At 41.7% G+C, this 18,171-nt stretch overlaps 1 protein-coding gene across 2 annotated transcripts; it reads left to right on the top strand.

Annotated features, from left to right (window-relative positions):
* The first annotated feature begins 123 nt into the window (after nt 1-123).
* traf3 (TNF receptor-associated factor 3) lies at nt 124-17,305 on the top strand. 2 transcript variants are annotated; one of them, XM_024412834.2, is made up of 12 exons: nt 124-291; nt 469-514; nt 3,166-3,440; nt 3,697-3,748; nt 4,386-4,490; nt 4,750-4,914; nt 8,441-8,521; nt 8,715-8,789; nt 9,037-9,129; nt 9,431-9,571; nt 15,629-15,803; nt 16,113-17,305. In XM_024412834.2, exons 3-12 carry the CDS (start codon nt 3,169-3,171, stop codon nt 16,673-16,675), a joined length of 1,722 nt encoding a protein of 573 aa, XP_024268602.1. In that variant the 5' UTR covers nt 124-291; nt 469-514; nt 3,166-3,168; the 3' UTR covers nt 16,676-17,305. The 2 variants fall into 2 exon arrangements, with proteins under 2 accessions (XP_024268602.1, XP_024268600.1); XM_024412832.2 differs by having other exon boundaries at nt 124-514.
* Nucleotides 17,306-18,171: the final 866 nt, after the last annotated feature.

The raw sequence follows: 18,171 nt of genomic DNA, 5'->3' as shown, positions 1-18,171 counted from the left end.
ATAGAAGGAAATGACTCATGTGCTATAAGTGATGGGTACAGACCATTACAAACAGTAAAATGTCCCACGTTTGTATATCTGACAGCAATTCCCGTAGTACACTTGATGATGACACTGCCATCTAGCGGAAATACCATACAACACATCATGGCCTCTACCACTGGCTGACTACCATTTTTTTCTTGACGGGGATTTCCTGAGGAAGTAAGACCAAAGCAAAGGGGGCTTTCCAACCACTAGACATCAAGACAAGAGCAAGTCAGCAGCGGCTGCTTTTTCTGCTATATTCCCGTATGGATTTTAGTACATTTCCTTTTAACATTCTGTTTTTAAAATGTCAGCTACCGATCAAAAGCCTCTAGCTGCCTGTTTTAAAACCGGCAGTGTTTGGTCGTTTTCATTGTAAGCGGTTACATTGTGGTGTTCATGAACGTGCCATTCATCGAAGCTCCATTTGTAACATTGTAGCTCCTGGAAAACGGCGTTGCGTTGGCCCACGTTATATCTGATTCATGTAAGTATTGTTGCTAGACGGGAAAGCTAATGATATTATAGTGAATTTGACTTTTATGTAGCTATGTCTGTCTGTAGATTGCAACATGTTGAGTAGCCATGCAGTTGTGAGCCAAAACGTGTGTGGAGCTAGGGAGGCTTCAAATTGGGGTATGATGTAATTTAAAACATCCATTGTGGTGCACTGAATTGCCTACACTCAGCCATCTAAACCATGGTGAAGATTTACCAATAATGGCATATTCTAAATATGTATTATTCCACATGATCACCTTGTCATGTCATTTTACGTTGACATGACATATTATAAGATCTTCAATTTTACACCAATGCATGTGCAATACATTAATTGCAGTTATGACAAATTGGTTGTCCAAAAATGTACCTCAAGTCATTTGCATGATTTTCTATCTTGGAGGGTGGTTTCTATTATCAGACACGGTGAACAGTCTGGTAATAGTAAATATTGGGTGCAAAAATACATTTGTATTGAAATATATGCTTATCATATGTCAATATTGCCTTTGAGACATGCCAAACGGTATGCCTATATGCATATGAAACATTGAAAACATTCTTTAACAGAATCACATTTTTGATTGGCCAGGTCTAAGATCACTGATCAGAAAAACATTCATCTGTTCTGGGAAGAGTCACCTGTTTCCAAGTTCTCTTGCTTTCAGGTTATAGTGTTCCATGTAGCTAGAAACACGAGCATTTCGCTGCACCTGCGATAACATCTGCAAATCTGTCTATGCGACCAACACACTCTGATCTGATTTAGAGCAATTAGGGCTGTGACGGTCATAGGAATTTTGGATGACGGTAATTGGTCGGCCAAATGATCGCGGTTACTGTTATAACAGACGCACATTTTCTCTCCTGACTGCATGTGTTTCTGCTGGTAGGGGGGTATTGCTTAGACAACTGAAGACTCATTTGCTACAACATTTTGCTTGTTTCAGCAAAGAGCAACAATGTTTAATCATGTTGCATAGTCCATGTTACAGCAGAAACCGACTCAACTGCCTGAATGCCCGGCCATCCCGTCTTCAGTTAGCTGTTCATTCCACACAATTAAAAAAATGAATATATATATATATATATATATATATATGGTCATGATGATCTTTATCCATACCAGTAGTTACATGGTTATGGTAATTGTGCCAAACCTAAGTGCAATGAAAGGTCACTCAGAGAATTCCCCTACTTGTTTCGTTTTTGTTTTGTGATGTCATGTTACTCAACCAGCATAACAAGACTTGGCTACATCTGTATAATGGGAGTGGAGAGACTGCCCTCTGTACCGATATTGTCTGAGTAGAATAGATAGCTCGTGCATTTCATGGCCATATGAGAGGATCTCGCCTGAGAAACTATGACATGTAACTGATTTCCCTCGTCTTTTTTCTTCCTCCACTCACTGTTAGACACAATGCGTCCTTTCAGCATCAAGCATTATGACCAGGTTTAAATACGGTAGAATAATGAGCCTGTTTCTCAAAAGATGTCGGACATTCTCCATGTAAACCTATCAGTGAGTGTAATTAACAGGGGAAATACCCAATTTTACATAATGCTCAGCGTTTCATCAGAAACAGATTTCCTGTCAAGGAAGATAGACCTGACTAATCTCGTCCCTGGACCAAATGTACCCGAAACAATCTCAAATGTACTATATGCGTTACTCTAGGTAGGAGATAACGAAGATATCTATCTATCTAGCCTAACCAATCTAAATTTCAAACTTTTGCTGACAGCTTTTATCTAGCTGTGTCTGGAGTTTGTGTAGGCTTACACGTGTGTGTGTGTGTGTGTGTGTGTAGTCAGTCAGTGGTGATGGACAGGGACAGGCATGTGGAAAAGCCCCTTGAATATCCCAGGAAGTCCCTTGCGAACCACATGAACTGGTCAGTGAATAGTCTAGGCCTAGTCCATTTGCTCATCCAGTGATGATGGTTGGATGGACTTTCAACGTTGAGGGCAGAGTTGTAGAAGTGGCCAGTCTTGATATCCTAACCAGTGTCAGTCTGAATGGGTTCAGTTGTACTATATGAATGAGTCATTTGAACAACGTGTAACAGGATGTAGACCTGATGGTTCAGTCATTAGTTCAGAGTTGATTTCTAGCTTCTCGGGAACCTTTCTCAGTTCTCCATTTTAACTAGAACCTACTAGTAGAAGTTTTTTTTGGGGGGGGGGGTGATGGTGTATGCTGTATTTACATGGGATTTGAGTCAATTGAAGGATGTTCTAGCCTAGACTGCTTGCACTCCTAAAGTGAATAATGTTTTGGCAAGTCAATAATAAAGGCTTGGTTCAGTCTAGATTAAGTTCTGTCCTCTCTATCTAATTTTGGGTATGTTTTATTCCAGTCCCAGGCCTTCCTGCTTGTGCACTCCACTCTGCTCCGAGTCAGAGCGGGGATAAAATTAGACCCAGTTAGCTATGCCTGTTATAAAGGGGTTTCCCAAGGCTTGGCCTGACAGTCGTGAGCTGTTGATGTGGCAATGAATGCTCAGCATTAACACACACAGCCTCAGCTGAAACACCATGTTGTGTTTGTCCTGTATGTTGCAACTGTACATTTTATGAAACATCTCTCAGCTCATGTCTGTCTGTGTGTGTGTACGTGTGTGCCCTCCCCAGGTCATGTCAGCAGGGCGGAATGCGGACGGGCGGGAGCTGCAGATCCCCCTCCAGCAATGCGCTCTCTCCCTGGCCGCTCTCTCCCTGGCCCAGCGCCCCTGGCCCAGCGACCACGTGGCAGGCTTCCTACCCCAGCACGGGGGCTTCAGGGACCACTTCGTAGCCACCCCGGAACCCAAGTACTGCTGTGAGTCCTGCAAGCTGGTGCTCTGCAACCCCAGGCAGACAGAATGCGGACACAGGTTCTGTGAAACCTGTATCTCTGATCAGCTAAGGTGAGGAGAAGAGATTTGATATTCATGCTGAGTGTGAGAATGAATGGGTATGTTTATATTTTAGGAAATTACAGTTGAGAAATTACAGAAATGTCTTCTTGTCAGTGTGTTTGATATGTCAGCTGTCTTTCTGGTAAGATTGGTTTGTCATTCAATGATCATGTGATGATGATGGAGGAATAATGAAGTCATTGGCCACTAGTTGTTAATAGGATGCTTGATTGGACATAAATTATTAGTTAAATCTACTTTACAGCAAACCGAATCCAGTATGTCCAGAAGATAAGGAACCTCTGTTCAAAGACAAGGTAAGACTGAAAATGATTTGCATCACTATCATCACCCCTATATACCAGCCACAAGGGGGGAAAAAATGAAAGTTATTTTTAATTTTTAACTCAGTCAGGGTCTCGACTAACTGTTGAGAGTTAAAATAGTAGAATACACAAGGTACATTTCGAAATTTGGTTGTGCACTCAATTAGCCCATATCAGCTACCGTTTTTTAAATTGATAAGTTAGTTTAGCGAGCGATCTAAACCCATTCAGTTTATTAGTTATTCATTCAGATATCAATTCAAATCTGCAACCATTTCTCTCCACCCTATGGCAAAATGAGTAGAATTGCAGGAAATTAGTTATAAAAGTGGCAAGATCTTCTCTACACCCATGGTAAAGTTGCTTTAAAAACAGCAACATTTTCTCTACGCCCCATGGCAGAAGGTGTAGAATTGCACTAAATAACATTTAAAACGTCATCTGACTGCGTGTATGGGTATGGATGTGGGTACGCAGACCCACGAGCCACTGAGGCCCCTCATGATGAGTTCAGATTTTTGGTGGCCCCCATTCCCATCAAAGTTGCCCATCCCTGCTGTATACCCATTCTAAATGGCCTTGAACATAATCAGTGACAATCGTGTTGTGTGTGTGTGTGTTTTGTCAGGTCTTCCGTGACGTATGCTGCCATAGAGAGATCATGGCTCTGAGAGTGTACTGCAGGAGTGAAAAGAACGGCTGTAAGGAGCAGATCAGTTTACAGCAGGTCATGGTAAGTGTCTGACTGGGGGAAATAAAACGTCCCATTGTTGCACAGTGCACGCTGTCGGTATTCAAACTCTGAACTGCAAAAAGATCCACCCATTTTTGAATGACCGTATTAGAAAAATGTTTATCTACAATTCTCCTTGATGCTCGTCACATTGGTTGGACTTTTCCCATCAACTGTTATGAATTACTATAATAATACGTAACATTTTCTTTACACTCATGATTCCTTTTCCTTAAATGTTTTTTTTTTTTTTTACCAGGATCATTTAAATGTGTGTCCGTATTTTGAGGTGCCATGCCCTTTGGGAAAGTGCAAAGAGAAGATGATGCGCAAAGACATTCCTGAACATTTGAGTTGGAAATGTAAACACAGGGAGACCACCTGTGAATTCTGCATGCAGAAGATGGCCATGACTGAGTTACAGGTAACTAGAACCACTACTGGAGTTAGGCCGGTGCTCACCAAACCTGCACCTCCTATAGAATATTTTGATTTTAAGGGGGAAGTTTAAACGTGAGTTTCCTGCTTAAAAAAAAAAACGAGGTCTATACCCTTTCTGTGTAAAAAAAGAAAAAAAATACCTGGAATTTAAGCCAGTTCAGGTGGTATGGAACTTTTGGTCCACATCATGACGTCATAATGTGATCTGATTATAATAGAGCTCATCAGATTGTAGTCCTAAAACCCGGAAATGAGTTCCCTCTGGTTTGTTCAGCCATCCCTATGGGAAATATGAATGGCGAAAGAATAGGGTTTTTGAATAATCGCTGAAAATGAGGTCAACACAGGCTTTGGAGATCTTATACGTTTTGTTATGTGAGATAATAGCAGTCCGTTAACATGACCTTTATCAATTATGAAGCCTTTATGTGATTACATAAATTATTCAAAATTCACAAAAAGTGTTGTTTGCTGAAGTTTATCTCATAGAAGAAAACATATAAGATCTCCTAAGCCTGTGTTTACCACAGACTAGAGGTTGACACCGGAGTGAAAATTAATTCATGTCCCTTGTCCTGTCATTTTTTTCCCTGAATTGTCCTGATCTCGCAACAGTTATATCACCCCGGGAACTTTCTTGTCCCTTCCCAATAAAAATCACTGTCCAGTCCGTGCAAATTTTTGTGCACAGAAATATAGGCTATTGTGTTTGTTTAGGAAGTATTGAAAATAATTTCAGCAATATGCGACTGATATGTGGTTGTCTTACCTATTGTTGGCCTAAGTCGCTCTGGATAAGCATATTCTATGTTACAGTGCCTTGCGAAAGTATTCGGCCCCCTTGAACTTTGCGACCTTTTGCCACATTTCAGGCTTCAAACATAAAGATATAAAACTGTATTTTTTTGTGAAGAATCAACAAGTGGGACACAATCATGAAGTGGAACGACATTTATTGGATATTTCAAACTTTTTTAACATTTCAAAAACTAAAAAATTGGGCGTGCAAAATTATTCAGCCCTCTCCAGAAGTTCAGTGAGGATCTCTGAATGATCCAATGTTGACCTAAATGACTAATGATGATAAATACAATCCACCTGTGTGTAATCAAGTCTCTGTATAAATGCACCTGCACTGTGATAGTCTCAGAGGTCCGTTAAAAGCGCAGAGAGCATCGTGAAGAACAAGGAACACACCAGGCAGGTCCGAGATACTGTTGTGAAGAAGTTTAAAGACGGATTTGGATACAAAAACATTTCCCAAGCTTTAAACATCCCAAGGAGCACTGTGCAAGCGATAATATTGACATGGAAGGAGTATCAGACCACTGCAAATCTACCAAGACCTGGCCGTCCCTCTAAACTTTCAGCTCATACAAGGAGAAGACTGATCAGAGATGCAGCCAAGAGGCCCATGACCACTCTGGATGAACTGCAGAGATCTACAGCTGAGGTGGGAGACTCTGTCCATAGGACAACAATCAGTCGTATATTGCACAAATCTGGCCTTTATGGAAGAGTGGCAAGAAGAAAGCCATTTCTTAAAGATATCCATAAAAAGTGTCGTTTAAAGTTTGCCACAAGCCACCTGGGAGACACACCAAACATGTGGAAGAAGGTGCTCTGGTCAGATGAAACCAAAATTGAACTTTTTGGCAACAATGCAAAACGTTATGTTTGGCGTAAAAGCAACACAGCTCATCACCCTGAACACACCATCCCCACTGTCAAACATGGTGGTGGCAGCATCATGGTTTGGGCCTGCTTTTCTTCAGCAGGGACAGGGAAGATGGTTAAAATTGATGGGAAGATGGATGGAGCCAAATACAGGACCATTCTGGAAGAAAACCTGATGGAGTCTGCAAAAGACCTGAGACTGGGACGGAGATTTGTCTTCCAACAAGACAATGATCCAAAACATAAAGCAAAATCTACAATGGAATGGTTCAAAAATAAACATATCCAGGTGTTAGAATGGCCAAGTCAAAGTCCAGACCTGAATCCAATCGAGAATCTGTGGAAAGAACTGAAAACTGCTGTTCACAAATGCTCTCCATCACTGAGCTCGAGCTGTTTTGCAAGGAGGAATGGGAAAAAATGTCAGTCTCTCGATGTGCAAAACTGATAGAGACATACCCCAAGCGACTTACAGCTTTAATTGCAGCAAAAGGTGGCGCTACAAAGTATTAACTTAAGGGGGCTGAATAATTTTGCACGCCCAATTTTTCAGTTTTTGATTTGTTAAAAAAGTTTGAAATATCCAATAAATGTCGTTCCACTTCATGATTGTGTCCCACTTGTTGTTGATTCTTCACAAAAAAATACAGTTTTATATCTTTATGTTTGAAGCCTGAAATGTGGCAAAAGGTCGCAAAGTTCAAGGGGGCCGAATACTTTCGCAAGGCACTGTACGTATCGACTAAGGCTGAAGGATGAGGACAGACCCCAGCAGGATGGGATGCACATAACAGCACCAGCATAAATTTGTAGCCAACAGCTGAGCACTGCGCACATATGAACATTTACAACGCATTGTCATTTACAACATGAACATGATTCTTTTTTATTTATTTTTTTACCTGAGTGGCAGTACTGCATAAATCAATATTTTTCTTTCACTCTTTAAATAGAATTAGTACTGGCACCAAGTCAGTTAAGAACAAATTCTTATTTACAATGACGGCCTACCAAAAGGCAAAAGACCTCCTGGCGGGACGGGGGCTGGGATTAAAAGATAAATAACATATAAATATAGGACAAAACACACATCACGCCAAGAGAGACCTAAGACAACAACATACTGTATAAAAGGATATAAAGAGGACCGGCACCCAAAATAAGTACTGCAGCGTTTCCCATACATTCATTTAGCAGAGGCATCCCAAAAATATGACTGCAGTTTGAAAGAAGTTGCTGACTAGCGTTTGCACAATTACTAACTAGTATTAGCGCAATGACTGGAAGTCTATGGGAACAGCTAGCATGCTAGTGAAACTAGCTCCGTTCAAACTGCACGCAGAGACATACACATGGTATCCATGAGTTCATCTGACTCTGGGTAAGTAGAAAAGGGGCTTAATTGCCAAATGTTGCACTATCCCTTTAAGATCAGTGACACGTTACAAGGTATATTTGAAGGAAACAGTGGTGTGAATGAGAGCCATGAGCGCACAGCCACTACTTGCTCCTCATCATCTCCCTACAGTGCAGTGGCGCACATCAGTTATATTTCAGATGTTAACATCATTACATTTTCATGAATTTTGGAGTAGAATGTATTTTTAAAAAGTCACCAGAATTGACCTTCTCACTGTCTGTCTGGTACTGGCATGTATTTAAGTCCACCTTAATCACGGACTATAACAACACTGTTACTTCCCTAAACAATATCATTGATTGATGTTGTAGAGCCAGTTCAGTATTTGTGTTCAATATTTTTTGTGTGAATATTCACTAGGTGTATTTTCTTTCTATAGTGCCAATTTCTCTTTACTTGATAACTTTTTCAGAAACACAAAGACACCGTTTGTCCTTCATTTCCGGTGGCCTGCCCCAATCATTGTACTTTCCCCTCCATCTTACGGAGCAAAGTAAGGAGTTTATTTAAATTTTCGTAATATAAATTGTATTCATGCAAAACAAGAAGGGTCATCTTTCCACTTATCAGATGGATAAACATCGTTTTAGTTTTTGTGTTGCTCATTTCATTGAGACCACGGTGTACTGAAAAATGCTTGACACAGAAGGAAATGATTGAACCTGAATGTGTGTTTCTACTCTCAGCTGACGAGTCATCAACATGAGTGTCCCAAGGCTCATGTCACCTGCTCCTTTATCCGCTTTGGATGCAATTTCAAGGTCAGCCTTCATGTTACTATGACTGTTAGAAATGTTATTAATAATAACATGCTTAATAGAAGTTCTAATAACATGGCCACTATGAACTCCCAGTGATGGCTCTCCTACTCCTTTGTCTTGCTATTGTGATCATAAGAAAGTGGTGCTACTGTCCCACTGAATACCAACTCGGCCACATTTAGGAGATCATACAGTAGTTTTAAGCTGGTATGTTACTGATCTGATGTTCCCTGTTGCTCCGCTGTAGGGTCTCAACCAAGACATGAGGGACCATGAATCTAGCTTTGCCTCTGAACACCTGCGGTTGATGGCAACCAGAAACACTACACTGGAGGCCAAGGTACTGCAATTACCTTGAATTTTTTACAACAATTTGCCTTGTGTACAATTAGAGGAAACATTTTATAGAATCAGCATAATGAAATTGTTGATTCGCACGTTTTTGTATGTGCATTTATATGTAACACACTAACAACAAAATATATTTTGGGAAGTACCCGAAATAAATCAATTGGGAGAATTGAAACTTAATGAACCACACAGCTAACTTCCTAACAACAACTAACCCTAGGGCTGAATAGTTACTGTAGTTCAGGGCAACGAAGCAGTAATAACAACAACAGATATTGTTTATCGTCTAGGTGGAGGATGTTAAAGGAGAGCTTCTAGAGCGGTACAAGGTTCTGCCGGGCCTGAGCAGCCGTCTGTCTGAAACATTATCTCACTACGAGGAGATGAGGGAGAAGAATAGACAGCTGGACCAGAAGCTCAATGCCATGCAGGTAAAGATCCAATTCTGTGTCATTATCTAACCTTGTAATAAAGACGTAATACTCGTCTTTGGCATACATAATAATACTTGTCTTTGACATGCATCATGACATAATGCACTGTCCTTCAGTCCCATTTACTTATTTCTCAGTTGCAGGTAAAGTCCTGTCATGTATGGAAGTGGGGCTGCACGATATATGCAAAACATTAATTGCGATTTTTGTACCAATTATTGCAATTGCGATTTTACTTGCGATTATAGATCAAAAGACTTGGGTGAACTGTTAGAAATGTAAAATTAGAATGATCATTCTATTGCTATGGTTGGAATACAGTGGGAACATGGAATGCAGTTTTGTTTGGTATGACAACGGAAGTAAGGGAGGAGATAGTTGTGACAGAGTAGGAACCAAAGTGTTGGTCAGTGTTTCCCAGGGGACCCTAATTCGATTAAAATAGATGGGTACATTCAGACAAAGATTTTAGAATATTCTTTGCATTTTCTTCTCTGATTTTAAGAACAAGCTATTGCACAAACAATGCTGATATACTCCACCACTGGTACCGGCCTGTATATTAGCCAAAGTTTGCTAGCAATGTTTGCCCTGTCAGTGGATTTAGCCAGAGATTTTAGAGAAAGGAGGAGATAAGAATCCCAGTGGAAAATGAAGAGAAATGTATAACGCTCCGCCCAGCAGGCTCACGACCAGTCATCAGTGCTATATTCGCGCAATCGCAAAGATTTGTTTTTCGGTTGAGTGGTGACTGACATAGAGACCATCTGATCAACAGAAACATAGCAATCAAATTGTAGAAATATGTTGTTAAATTGAACATTGATGAGTTTCTGAGTCGTCAAACTTCAACAACTCTCCTTTTTTATCAAATTAAATGACATCTGCTATTTTGCAAAAGCAGTCAATTGTGTTAGTTGTGTGTTCGTATCGAAATGAGTTAGCTAGCTGGAAATGTAAATAAAACAGACCTGAGGAAGATCATGTAACATTATTTTTTTGATATTCAGGTGTCATTGTTCTTGGTCTAGCAAAGCCAACATGGTTGGGTAATATTAGAAGGATGAGGTAGTGGAAGGATTAAGGAACCGCACCTGCTTAGCAGTAGCCAGCAAAATCATCACATACTTTCTCAGTGGACACAACGATCTAAACATAGTAAGTACCAATGTGGTACTGCAATTTTAAAGAGAACTGCAGAACTCTGATACTATGATAGGAGACCGGGTGGTAGGTGGGAGTGGGTGAGGAGACATTACGTTGTTCTTATAATATGTAACCTGTAATATGTTGAGACCGACGTCTTTTTGAGACCAATGACATCAGCAATAGTGCTGCTGCTGATACAAAGTACCGTGCATGACGAGGAACCCGTGATTCTAGCTACAACAAACAAGGCAGGAGCACGAGAAATACATCACCACCAAAATATAAAGGATAGTCTATGTAATAACAATGCTTATCAAGAGAACATACAATATAAGTGTAATACAATATGAGCGATGCAGCTGATATGGTACGATGTCCCTGTCTAAATCCAGATCCGTACTAGGCAGCAAGGTTCGGAGGTTCATCAATTTTTCTAGTTTTTAAGCTACACTGTTCAACATTTCAGTTTGAGTTTTTCTTGGCTGCCTCTTGTCCTAGGAATTGTTTTGCGCTGTCTGCGCAGCTCTGCACTGATTCGACACATGGCGTACTACTGCTCTGAAAGCAGGGTGGCATGCTTTGGCTGGTCTGTGTGTTGTGCAGTGAATATGTCTTTGTGATTTTGTAAGTGTGCTTTTTATTATTTTATGTTTTTCTCTGCCAAATATGTGTGATTGGATTTTCTATTTTTCTCTAGTGCCCATTAACACATCTGAAGGCCTGATTTAGATTTGCTGTGTCTGTGAATCTTTTGTGCTGTATGAATGTGCTCCTTGCTGGGCTGCATAGGAGTGGTCCTCTCCTCTGGTCGACTAGGTCACCACGCCTGTCCCAATTCCCTAGGTCTCCATCCAGGGACAGCTTCCGGGCCACCCAACCAGCCACATACGCTTGCACCTCTGCCTCGACGCTGTCACTGATCTCTTCCTTTTAGAGGAGTGACATCAACCATATTAGTAACATTCCTTTTTCTCAATTGCTTTGGTATATTGTTGGGATAATGGATCATATTCTCTAAATTAATAACTTTTTTACAATTGGACTTAGATTTATGTAGTTATTCATATAGAATTATTTGTAGTCATATGAGTACAACGCTACACACCAAAATTTGGTCAATCATTGTGTTTCTCGTTATCAATTATGTCACTAAATTTCACAGAGTGAAATTAATTGTGTATCTCCTGCACTATAAACTACTCTTACACACCTGTTCAAGTGGTGTCGATGGGAGACCGTATGGGATGTAGGTCACAGATGTCTCAAGTTTTGAGGGAGTGTGGAATTGGCATGCTGACTGCAAGAATGTCCACCAGAGCTGTTGCCAGAGAATATCACTTTAATTTCACTACCATAAGCCGCCTCCTGTCGATTTAAGGCAGCTCCCCGCTCCTCTCTCGTTCAGAGGGGTTGGGTTAAATGCGGAAGACACATTACAGTTGAATGCATTCAGTTGTACAACTGAGTAGGTATCCCCCTTTCCAATGTTGTTTTAGAGAATTTGGCAGTACGTCCAACCGGCCTCACAACCGCAGACCACGTGTAACCACGCCAGCCCAGGACCTCCACGTCCGGCTTCTTCACTTGCGAGATTATCTGAGACCAGCCACCCGGGCAGCTGAGGAATCTGTGGATTTGCACAACCGAAGAATTTCTGCACAAACTGTCTGTGAAGCTCATCTGCATGCTCGTCCTCACCAGGGTCTTGACCTGACTGCAGATCGGCATCGTAACCGACTTCATTGGGCAAATGCTCACCTTCAATGGCAACTAGCACGCTGGAGAAGTGTGCTCTTCATGGATTAATCCCGGTTTCAACTGATCCGGGCAGATGGCAGACAACGTGTATGTCATCGTGTGGGAGAGTGTTTTGCTGATGTGAACGGAGTGCCCCATGGTCGCGGTGGGGTTATGATATGGGAAAGCATAAGCTATAGACAACCAACACAATTGCATTTTATCGATGGCCATTTGAATGCACAGAGATGACGTGATCCTGATGCCCATTGTCATGTTATTCATTCGCCGTCATCACCTCATGTTTCAGCATGATAATCCACAGCCCCATGTCACAAGGGTCTGTACATAATTCATGGAAGCTGAAAATGTCCCAGTTCTTCCATGGCCTGCATACTTACCAGACATGTCACCCATTGAGCACGTTTTGGGATGCTCTGGATCGACGTGTACAACAGCGTGTTCCAGTCCCCCCCCAAATAAAATCCAGCAACTTCACACAGCCATTGAAGAGGAGTGGGACAACATTCCACAGGCCACAATCAAACAGCCTGATCAAGTCTGTGAAGGAGATGTGTCGCGCTGCATGATGCAAATGGTGGTCACACCAGATACTGACTGGTTTTCTGATCCACGCCCCCTTTTTTTAAAGTTATGAGACCAATAGATCCATATCCGTATTCCCAGTCATATGAAATCCATAGATTAAGGCTTAATGATATATGTGACTGAAACTCAGTAAAATGTTTGAAATTGTTGCATTTCTATTTTTAGTTCAGTGTAGATTGGTAGGTAATGCAGTTGATCCAGTCAGCAACATTATGCATTACATTGACAGTGTGCATTGGCATTGTTTGATAAGTGAGATATGTGAAGGCCTACCTGCAGTAACAGAATGGCTGAAGATTTGAGTTGCCAGCCCGAACCCTCATGTTGGCAGGTGGATGTGTCGGTCTGTTAGCTCAGGAGCAAAGCTTCAAGCTGTTTGTTTTATCAATGTTGTAAAACATTTTGATGTGCCGCCACAAAAACTGATGACCAGACTCCTATCTGGACAGAAGCATAGTGATGAACCTATTGAACCTCCAATAAGCGATTAGTATAATTAGTCATTTGTGATTAGCAGGTGTCAAAAACAGCGGGTCAAGCAAGAGCTCTAGGCTATAGAGAGAGTGTTCCTTCCACTCAGTCCAACATCATCAAGGAGATGAACTGCACCCTCCTATAGGGAGACTATACATACGGTCACTGGGCATGGTAGATTTGGAAACTAAATAACCTATTGGCTGTAAAAGTAGGAGTGCATTAGTATAAGTGGTTGTCCCTTTGGTTAGTTTAGGTGGTTGTCCTCTTTTGTTGTTGTCTTGATGATGGGTAAGTAAAGAAGACATGATATAGTCCTACCTGTTTCCATCTTTCCGTTAGGCTAGTGTTCATAGATCCTGTCTGGCAGGCTTGTTTGTTGTTGTCTTAACAGACACCATCAACTCTTGTTGTAATCAAGATGATCTTTAACTGTTATCTCATCAAGGACAAGTATGCAGCTTCTTTCTTCAGTGGTCATGCGCTGTGCTCCTCTTCATTTGGCTGAGGACACAAACACAAGGTTGCTAGGGCGAATGTCTTCCTCAGCTCTTTGTAGCACTTTGGGCTGTGGTGTAGGGATTTGGAGGGAAAACTCCTTTAATCTCTTTTGTGAATCTTCTCCCTCTTGTTTTTGAGCAATGCATGTTTCACTTGAGTCCTGCAGAACGCCTTTGCCTCAGGGCTCAACTGTTCGAAGGAGTCCTGCATTTCTGCCTCTTTAATAGACTCCTTCAACTTCTGCATCCTTCAAAGAAGTAATATATCAAATAATATATCACTCAGTTCAGTTTCTGAAAGTAGGGCTATAGGCTACGCCTAATAGTACTGAGCGTACAAAACATTAAGGACACCTGCTCTTTCCATGACCAACTGACCAGGTGAAAGCTATGATCCCTTATTGACATCACTTGTTAAATACACTTCAGTCAGTGTAGATGAAGGGGAGGGGATTTTTTGAAGCCTTGAGACAATTGACACATGGGTTGTGTATGTGTGCCGTTCAGAGGGTGAACGGGCAAGGCAAAATATTTGAAGTGTGTTTTGAACGGAGTATGGTAGTAGGTGCCAGGCGTAACGGTTTGTGTCAAGAACTGCAACCCTGCTGGGTTTTTCACGCTCAACAGTTTCCCGTGTGTATCAAGAATGGTCCACCACCCAAAGGACATCCAGTCAACTTGACACAACTGTGGGAAGCATTGGAGTCAACATGGGCCAGAATCCCCGTGGAACGCTTTTGACACCTTGTAGAGTCCATGCTGTTCAGAGGGTGTAACTTAATATTAGGAAGGTGTTCCTAATGTTTTTTACACAGTGTATATTAAGCGACATATTTGTCTTCCATCGTGTTTATCCTCTTCCTCATTAGAAACTTAATTAGCCTCCTCTTCCCTCTCTCTTGTTCTAGCAAGAGTTCAAGCTCCTTTATTCTCTGAAATAATGTATTGCTGTATACATTTTTAGTATAGAATTCATTGTTGGAGGGTCAAGACGTTGTGGACCTAGGTTGAAATATATCCTTAAGTTGATCTAATTGGTTATTACAGGGTCATAATTGCCCAATCAGAGCCACGTCTACATCTCTATTATCCTTACTCTGTAGATTTATGGCAGTGTTAGAACAGGTCTTGAAATCGTGACATTACATAATTTACCCTGACTTTTAAGGGATTGCGTGAAGATTAGTTTAGCAACTACGAGACACAGCATGGCAACGTGAACGTTATTGGTCAACAGTCTGCTGGGTGGCGCGTTATACGTTTCTCCATTCATTTCCCGCAGTGATTCTTATCTCCTTTTCTAATATCTCTAGCAGAGTGCATCTCGAGTGTGAGGAACTCTGCCTGCTTGAGTGACAGGGGGTGGGGCTTGGCGTGTGATTGGGAAGCGGACAAAAGAGGAGAGGCTGCGAGAGAAATCTGTTTAAAAAATTGTCTTTACGGATGGCTATGTGGCGCTTTCTAAATATCGAAGCCTCATGCGATATTGCACGTCAATATCGCAATTTTGATTTAAAATTTGCTTGATCGAGCAGCCCTATATGGAAGTGTGTGTAACTGTGTGTGTGATTGTTCCTCCATGTAGGAGTTGATGAGTTCCCACTCTGAGAAGCTTCTGGAGATGGAGCTGGAGCTGAGGTCTCTGAGGTCTGTCCGAGAGGAGGTGGAGACCCTCCGAGGAACCGTGGAGAGCATCCGCTCCAGAGTCGCCACTCTAGAAGGAGGGCGGGGCGGGGCCAACCCAGCCACACACACACTAGGTGAGTTGCCTTGAATTCTCTCGTTCTCAACACTTGTCTTGTGAATGCTCTTTAGCACTTCACTGCCACTAAAACCTGTAATCATGTGTAACTCGCTTTTAGGAGTTTCTCAAAGTTTAATGTGACATTGGTCCAATCTGTTATGCTCAAAGTCTGAAACGACATTATGAGCAAAGAAATGATTGAATATTTAAATTTAAAAAACTGAAATAGCTTTTTAGTCAAGAGTAGAGAGCAGTCGAGAGTGGTGCAGACAATACAGGGCTCTTATTCCATTGGCTTGCTTTTGTTTCTCTGCATGTTCTTTAGAGACACAGCTCTCCCGTCACGACGACATGCTGAGCGTCCATGAGATCCGACTAGCAGACATGGACCTGCGCTTCCAGGTCCTAGAGACGGCCTCCTTCAATGGGATGCTCATCTGGAAGATCCGTGACTACAAGCGGCGGAAACAAGAAGCCGTGGCGTCAAAGACCCTGTCTCTCTACAGCCAGCCTTTCTACACTGGCTACTTTGGCTACAAGATGTGTGCCCGGGTCTACCTGAACGGAGACGGCATGGGGAAAGGAACCCACTTGTCGCTGTTCTTCGTGGTGATGCGTGGCGAGTACGATGCCCTTCTGCTCTGGCCCTTTAAGCAGAAGGTGACCTTGATGCTGATGGATCAGGGCCCAGCCAGAAAGCACTTAGGGGATGCCTTTAAACCAGACCCCAATAGCAGCAGCTTCAGACGGCCCACAGCAGAGATGAACATAGCCTCAGGCTGCCCGCTGTTCGTGGCCCAGACTGTGCTGGAGAACGGTACTTACATCAAGGACGATACCATCTTCATTAAGGTCACAGTAGATACGTCTGACCTCCCTGACCCCTGACCTATGGTCTGTAGAGAACAGCAGATGTATCCGGATCAGTTTTATCTGTCAGAGGGAGAGGTGCCCTTATGTGAGAGAGATTGCAAGATGAAATGGAGTAAAAAAAGGAAGCAGAAGGAGAAAAGAACAGAACAAAAAAGTTAGCAGAATAAGGTTTCTTTGCAGATCTCAGTGTGTAGCCTAAGCCTGTAGAAAGAGCTGAGTGGACCTCCGAGCAGTAGCCTTTGGTCCCTTTGTTGCTCACCAGAGAGGTGAGAGGATTATTTTTCAACAAGGGAGATATGTCACAAGCAGGGTTGGGTAGGTTACTTTCTAAATATCATCCGTTACAGTTACTAGTTGCCTTTCCAAAATTGTAATCAATAACGTAACTTTTGGATTACCCAAGCGCTTTGTTACTTTTAGATTATTTTCCCCTTAAGAGGCATTAGAAGAAGACAGAAATGTATGTTACCAATTGAACTACATCTATTGCAGGATAAATCAATGTTAGTTTACATAGCTGGCCTTATATGGATGCTACATTTTACATTATGGGTTGGTTATGTAGGCTTCTTCCAACCCATCGCTTTCTACTACATACAATAATACGATTTAAATTATATCTTTACATTAAAAACCTAACTCTGTCAGATTTGCAGTCATTCCAATAAATGTTATACCCCTTGATCTTCAAGAATAGGATGTGGAAATATGGAAGTATAGATTCGCCAAATTGTTTTACCTGAGCACAACCCCAAAACTAAGGACTTATTAGCCAGCCCTACTCTGTTGTTTGATTTTTGTTATTGGGCTCATTGATTCAAGTTAAAAAATAAATGCTGCACTCATGGAATGGATTGCTTTGAGCACTACTGAAAAGTGCTATTTACATGTGAAAAATGAATGCCATTTGCTGTAGGCCAATTGTTTTCACCTTTTTGTTGGTGACACTTTAATATCTCGATAATATGCAGCTGTTTAAAGGGCAAATCCACAGATGAAACGATAACAAAATGGCCAACCCGCCTCTGTTTTTGGTAAAAAGCTGAGGGGTGGGCCTGGTGAAATGTAACCACTCTCAGATTAAGACACCGCTATGGATGCAAGGACTGACCATCCATGATATGAAAATTGTTTTAACCATGTTATGAGGCTATACAGTGTATGTTTACATTTATGAGGCATTTATAAGTTCAATTCCTCAAGAAGCAATGGATATTTTTTTATCAGCATGAATTAGATTGAGCAATAAAAGCCCCACTTTTATTCCATAGGCTGGGATCCGCACTAAGCAGCTGTTTTCACTGGCTGTCCACTGGTTTCAAAAGCAATGATTGATATGCAGCTTAAACTTATTGAATTCTACTATTATTGGGGTGAAATACCCATTTATATTTGTGAACAGCCATCCACAATCCGTAAGTCGCAAATAGCAAAATGAGAGAGTGAAGCAGTGTGATTTACATCAGTAAGCATCACTGCTGTCATCCTTACTTCCAAGCGTTTATTCAAGT

The sequence above is a fragment of the Oncorhynchus tshawytscha genome, linkage group LG11 (genome assembly GCF_018296145.1).
Source record: "Oncorhynchus tshawytscha isolate Ot180627B linkage group LG11, Otsh_v2.0, whole genome shotgun sequence".
NCBI lineage: Eukaryota > Metazoa > Chordata > Actinopteri > Salmoniformes > Salmonidae > Oncorhynchus > Oncorhynchus tshawytscha.
This window is presented reverse-complemented; position numbering and strand designations above follow the sequence as displayed.

Excerpts from the sequence above, each read along its gene's own strand:
- traf3 (XM_024412834.2), top strand. The coding sequence starts at position 3,169 with ATGTCAGCAGGGCGGAATGCGGACGGGCGGGAGCTGCAGATCCCCCTC. Across the intron at positions 3,749-4,385 it reads AACCTCTGTTCAAAGACAAG|GTCTTCCGTGACGTATGCTG; the intron begins GTAAGACTGAAA and ends GTGTTTTGTCAG. Across the intron at positions 4,915-8,440 it reads TGGCCATGACTGAGTTACAG|AAACACAAAGACACCGTTTG; the intron begins GTAACTAGAACC and ends TAACTTTTTCAG.